The sequence below is a fragment of the Nestor notabilis genome, unplaced genomic scaffold (assembly GCF_000696875.1).
Source record: "Nestor notabilis isolate BGI_N333 unplaced genomic scaffold, ASM69687v1 scaffold27867, whole genome shotgun sequence".
In the NCBI taxonomy this organism is placed as follows: domain Eukaryota; kingdom Metazoa; phylum Chordata; class Aves; order Psittaciformes; family Psittacidae; genus Nestor; species Nestor notabilis.
Window position 1 is genome coordinate 1 of NW_009938237.1, and position 6752 is coordinate 6752.

Here is a 6752-nt window from a genome sequence, read left to right on the forward strand (position 1 = left end):
CCCCTGACTACGACACCATTGTTCTAACCTGCCAAATGCACTTGGCTTTAAGGTCCTCCCCTTTATCCTGGAGAATCGATGAAAAAACTATCTGAGCTCCAGAGCCCCCCAGCCACCACTCCCAGGGCTCTGTAGTCCTTCTTCATGCTCTCCAGGCTACTGCTATCTATATCACTAGCACCCACAGGAAAAAGCATAAGGCAAAAGCAGAAGAGTATAAAACGGTCAGGCAATCTTACTGTGTTACAAACATATATGCAATTGTGGCCTGGTTTCATGTTTATACAGGATGAACAAGAAAACCAAGGCTAACAAGGTAATCCTAAAGTGGTAATACCTGGAGGGAAAGACGAAAAGCTGGAGAAGCAAAAATCTGGTCCTCTCTGCTCCACTGGTCTAGCAGCCTAGATTTAAAATTCCTGATAAACAGATATACACTATCCTCTTTGTAAAACCATGACAGCAATTTTAAAGTTAAATGAATTCATCTGGTCAGGTTAATTTTTTTTTAGTGAAACACTTGTTTTAAAAAATCAAAAACCAAAAAAAACAACCACCAAAAAGAATTCCTTCTTAAGAAGAGTTCTACTTCATGGAGTATTTCCTCAGTTTAGTTTTGTAAATACTGGCATTCAGTCACCTGCCAACCTTGCACTCTTCTGTAATGCTTCTTTGACATCCGTTAAAGCTACTACAGCAGATATTGTATAACTGTTCCATTTGTGATTTCTCCAAAATACAGTGGGACAACCTTTTTGTTTTTCTTGAAGTGCTGCTCATTTCACAAAACAATTGTGTAATCTGCATCTTGAACTTTTAAGAGTTAAACCACATAAAATATACCAGATGAGCTTTGCCTAGGCTTAAAATTTGAGTTGCACAGTACAATGGGAATAGCACTCTCTCCTACTGGACCTTTGTCAAGCCTCTTCAGCTTCTGTTTGTGCTCTTCAGTTTGAGTCACACTTCAATGTTTGATTAAGGCGAATACACACCTATGCATTAAAAATACAGGAAATGCTTCATAGCAAAGTTACAATGGCTAGAAAAGATTGACAAATAACTAAACTCAATATTAAAGGCCGATGCCTAATTATGAGGCAAAAGCACTTAATATGCATGTATCTTTAAAAATAAATGAATTGCCATAGCCTAAATAGTAAGAGAAGAGTAGTACAACGCAAACAGAAAAGCCTATAGCATTGTACTGTTTACAGTTTATTAGGAAACTGTCAACACTAATGAGTCAAGAGTCAGGGTAGTTACCACTTTTAAGAAAGGAGCTGAGAGACGCTCCTAATGAGTCAGTTGTACTCAGTAACCATATAAACATCTTTCCCCACAAAAACTGAACAGAAATCAGCAATTGCATCAAATCCCAGTGCTCTCAGTTAAACTGACAGAAGTGCTATGCTGGCTGTTGACCAAAAACCACCCCAAAGCAAAACAAACAAAAAACAAAACACACCAAAAAAACCCACCCTCAATGAAGGACAAATTTTGAGTCCTGTGAACCTGATCTGTCATGCACCAAACCAGCCTGTTACTAAGAATCAGCAGCAGATTTTCTAATTCAGAATTCTAATATGGATACGAATTTCTCATGTTATATTCATGCATTACTTATGAATATAAAAGAAATTCAGACAACACGCAAATGACTATAACTGACATTCTTAGAATGGCAGAAAGAGAACCTGGAGGCAAAGCATGTCCTAATTTCTGTTTGCTGCCAACCTCCTAGCACTGAGAATCGTAAACAAGATTAACACTAAATCAAAAGAAGGAAATACACAATAAATCTATACTGTCTAAAGAAATGTATTTCAACATCACCACCTACGAGAAGGGAAGTTTCTAGCACTAAAAACAAACAACCAAACACACAAAGAACCAGAACCCAACAACAAAAGAAAACAAACAACCCCCTCCCAAAAACCCCACCTGACCCAGCATAATTTTAAATCTGTAGCAATGTTTTAGCACCAAGATTAATCTCCTATTGGTAGTGCTAGACTATCTTGATAGTGACTAAGCACTGTTGTTGTTCTCAAGTTTTCTAAAGAGTAAAACTTCTCATACTTAACATAAGCTTTTAGTTCCTGTGTTTCTCGTAAGAGACTCAACATAAACCCTTATTTATAGACTGCAGCAAAATCGAGTTTCATTTTCTATGTGCTATGTAAACAGTATCTGCTGCTATGACTGCATGCCTTCTAACATATGGCAAGAAACCACACTGAGAGTAAAGAATTGCAAGAATTAGGATTCCACCACTCCCTTAGCTGTCCAACTCCAGCAGCAGGGTATTTCCACCTTCTATACCTTCATAATCCTCAAACGTTCTGTCCTCTCAGCCCTTCCAAAACACTCTGAGTCTCTCACAGGAGCACTGATACGATGGCCAGGCCATTCTAGCCTATCTATCTTCCATGAAACACTTAGGAGTGGGTAGATGTGGGACAGACACAACAAAGCAATCCTAGCGCCAAGTACCAGATGCATAAGAAACAAGAATCATCTGCAAACACAAGTAACAAAAAACCTTTACATTTTGTAGCCCTACAAGGAAGACTATGGTCTGGCAGAAGAGACCAGAGTGCCACTAGGATGCTGGGCACCTTCTTCTCTACTCTGTTCTGGTTTCTTTCTTTCAATATAAATTGGGAACCAGTGTTGGGGCATGAATAAAAATGTATTTGCATTCAAACTATTTGCAGCAGTTATCAGCAACATACCAAGGAATCAAACAAAATATATGTTTCTGCTCTGATTAATGACGTAAATTGAAACAAAGTAATGAAAGCCACAGGCTAATTACAGCCCTTTAAGGAAGATCTTCATTTGGACAGTCCATGATTTTTCCACATGGGTGGATGTGGTACTAGAAATAATTAAGTATCCCCACAACAAACCACTGAGCTGCCAAAATAAAGCCAGTGCTGCAAGAAGGAAGAACAAGATCACAGCCAAAACACACCTAAAACTACCAGGACACCAAATTCTCAAAAGTGACACAAATTTCCTTTCTTATTAAAACAGAACACTAAAAAAACCCCAATAATTACTAGGAGTTAGATTAATGTGACAGTTAAAAAATGATACTCAAAGAATAAACCTGTATACTTTGTCAAGCCTATACAAAACAACGTTAACTGTCTTCAACTATATTTTCATCAGGTTTATTCCATAAATCACCGTAATTATTATCAAACTAATTATTCTTTGAAATTCAAAATCCCCAACTAGGGTATACACTATACCTGAGATGTCTGTGGAAAATTACGGGACAAGCTGTTTTGCTGTGGTTGATAGCTGGAGGAGTCAGTAAGTACTTACGACAGCAATGCTTTGCATATATTGTTTGCATGTGTCTAACCACAGCAGTAGGCAGGTAGACAACAGCCAACAGTAATTTTGTATTAAGTTACGCTGTAATGCAGGACATGTGCAGAGCATGCGTTTCTGTAATGTAATGACAATTACTAACTAACTAGCTTACTACTAAAGCTGTAAGGGTAAGACAGACTACAGTAAGACAGCAGTCTACAGCAAGTCAGTAGATGCACTGAATATATGCATTCTACTTCAGTGCACCGATGGCTTTAAGCTGACAGAGGGGAGATTTAGATGAGACATTAGGAAGCAATTCTTCCCTGTGAGGGTGGTGAGACACTGGCACAGGTTGCCCAGAGAAGTTGTGGCTGCCCCATCCCTGCAGTGTTCAAGGCCAGGTTGGACACAGGGGCTTTGAGCAACCTGGTCTAGTGGAAGCTATACCCTATGGCAGGGGGTTGGAACTCAATGATCTTAAGGTCCTTTCCAACCCAAACCATTCTATGCTTCCATGATGTTCTTAAGGACAGGATATTTCTCCAAACGTCAAATTAACGAGTACTTACATTTCAGTACTTACCAGACTCTAATCCACCATATTTGTAAGGATACTGCACACAAAGGCACAGCTGTAAACTAATCTGAGTCTTCCCAGCAGAACTTTCCCCAGCAACTTCTGTGATTCCCACTAGAGGAATGCCACCTCTTAACAAGTTATTTAGTACTGAACATCCAAGGCTTAGCTTCTGGTGCTGAGAGGTGAGATGATCTTCATCTTGATAGAGCTGAAGTGCTGCAGGGTTTGGGATTTTTTTTTTTTAATATTAAAAAGGGGAAAAAAAAAAAGTTTCATTTTGTATCTTTCCAACACACAATGATACGAAATAGAAGCTGTACATCAGATGTATATCTGTAAGGGATGCTGTCTTTGTTGATGGGAAATTTTTCTGATTCAGCCTGGTTTTTCCACCTCCCTTTCCCCATAGGCCCTTCTAACCGAATGCCTCTTCAAAAACTGAGAGTTTACACTGAGCCCTTTCTGCCTCCCAAAGCTTTTTTTCCTTCCTCTGCCTCCAAGGAGTCTCTATGGGAAGCTATACCCTCAGAAAATACTGCCAGCAAGGTTCAAGCACAACAACCACGGAAACAGAAAGCCATAGCAGGCTATGAAACAGCATAGCAGGCACCTGGCCAAAGCCTGAATATATATGCAAATCAGAAAATAAATGTTAGGTATAGAGCTGCCATGAAGCATTTGTACAGGAGGAAGGAACTACTAGGTCCTGCTTGGTTTGGAGTGAGGTGTTTATATCAAATCAGTTTATGTAGTTTATTAATATGTAAATTTTTCAACTAGTCTTAGTCCTAGTGGGGGAGAGAGAGAGGGAGAAAGAAAACAGAAATATTTTGTTCCTTTAATGAATCTTTTCAGACTGGAGAATTATTTTGTCCCGTTTCAAGCAGGCTTGATCTTGAAGAGTGACAATCACCCACTTCCATGTACCTTTAAGGTCTCAGAGGGGCTGTCCTTCAGATAGTTAATTCACCACAGTGTAATAAAAACACTTGCCTTTTCATTTTCAGAATCACATTACTGAGTCAATGAGGAGCCAAAAACATATTTTCTCCCAGTTAGAGGTATTTTAAGATTTAAATAGAATGGGGTTTTCTGTATTGACTGTATTACCTGTAAGCATACTGTTTCTCCTCAGCATGTGAGAGACTGTTTTCAATAAGCACTGTATGTCTGCACTGGACAGTTTCATCAATCGTTGCAAGTCTGCTCCAGAAAGATTTAAAATCTCCTTTATTGATTTTATGTCAGCTGAAATTAGAAGAATTTTTATAAATACTCTGGGGTAGGTTACAGTCTTATGCACAACAGTAAAAGTCTTCCCACTTCCTACTACTCATTTACTTAGTTTGTCTACTCTGCATTCTTGTAAGCTGGGCAGGCAACATTTACTTTGAATGCACCAACACATGCTATAAAATTGTTTGGAAAATGATTATTGGAGCACGGGCAAAAGCCATCACTTCAAATTACTCAAAGAACTTGCTTATGAAATAATTACAGCTCTAAAATGCTAATGTACATCTATATGCTTATACCCACAGAAGCAAGACAGCTTGCTGACAGATCTATTAGTGAGACATTGGCAAACTAAGTTACCTTTCTTAAGGGCAGCAATTACTTTAGGGTTCAAGTCAAACTGGTCCCAATCCATTTCCTGATACAGCACCCGGATGAACAGCACATCAGGCAATCATCTATTATTAAAGTGGTTTTTATCAGATATACATGCAAGAAGAAAAGTAAGCATCATTCAAAAGTCTCTAGGATACATTTTTACTTTTTAACAATATATTTATCACTTATCTTAGGAAAAGAATGATTCAACACATTGGCAGTCTTCTCAGATAGCTGTTGACACATATCTGTTAAAGGGTTCAACCAGTAATACTGCTGTTAAGAACTACTAGTAATTTTAATTGCTTGTAATTCTCCATAGTGCTTTTGCTCTGCATTGAACAAAGCTCACAAATACGTTCGATACTCATTTCTATCCAGCTACTTTTTAACATTCAAATGGAAAATATATCTTATGCATATGCAAGTTGGGATGATCCAGAACTATTCATACATTGGATAGTCAAACATACATTGATTAATTGCAAATTTAGCATTAAAACATTAAAAGTTTGTTTCTTGTAACAATATTAAACACTCCTTCTAATACTTTGATCTGAAATGCAACAGCTTAGCACTAGAGTTGTCTGGAAGAGGATCATGAGGTTTGTTGTTATTATTATTCAGATCATCATTATGATCTTAAGGTCCCTTCCAATGCTAACTATTCTGTGGGTCTATGATTGCCGCAGACCCAAAGAAGTTACGTGAAAATACATGACTTAATGAACAACTCCTTTTTTAACATGGAGGAGAGGTTGCTGTGGATCCTGACGGCAGAACAAACGTAGGAGAGAAAACAGGTATTTTTAAGCATCACCTATGTAAAGCAGCATTCTGGCAAGAGTCAGAAGTTGAAACTTACTGATGCAAATCATGACTATGGTGACCTTTGGCCGGACGGGTTCCAAACCATTTTGCACACCCTGGGCACACGAAGCCGCTCCAGGGCAGCCACTGCCTGAGGCCCTGGAAGAGGGAAATCAGCAGGAGGAAGTTACGGGGAGGCTAGGCGGGTCTCGCGGACGACGCGCCGCAGAGGCCGCTCGGGTCTGCCACAGCCCTGGCACAGGGCAAGGCGAACGGGACAGAGAGGAGCGCAGTGAGGGAGCAGGGCGGGGGGGCAGGGACACGGTCCCACCCCGGCACAGCATCACCTGCTCGGCCCTGCCAGGAGCCGCCCCCCACCCGCTCCTTCACCCCCGGTACGAACCCCTCGCCAGAG

At 39.8% G+C, this 6752-nt stretch overlaps 1 protein-coding gene across 1 annotated transcript; it reads right to left on the reverse strand.

The window, feature by feature from the left end:
* Positions 1-3916: 3916 nt before the first annotated feature.
* On the reverse strand, positions 3917-5564 carry XRCC3 (X-ray repair complementing defective repair in Chinese hamster cells 3; the record flags this gene model as incomplete). Its single annotated transcript, XM_010019227.1, has 3 exons — positions 5510-5564; positions 5024-5161; positions 3917-4129 (listed from the first exon to the last, which is right to left on the reverse strand). Coding segments are annotated over exons 1-3 (406 nt in total), but the record flags the coding sequence as incomplete, so codon positions are not given.
* Positions 5565-6752: the final 1188 nt, after the last annotated feature.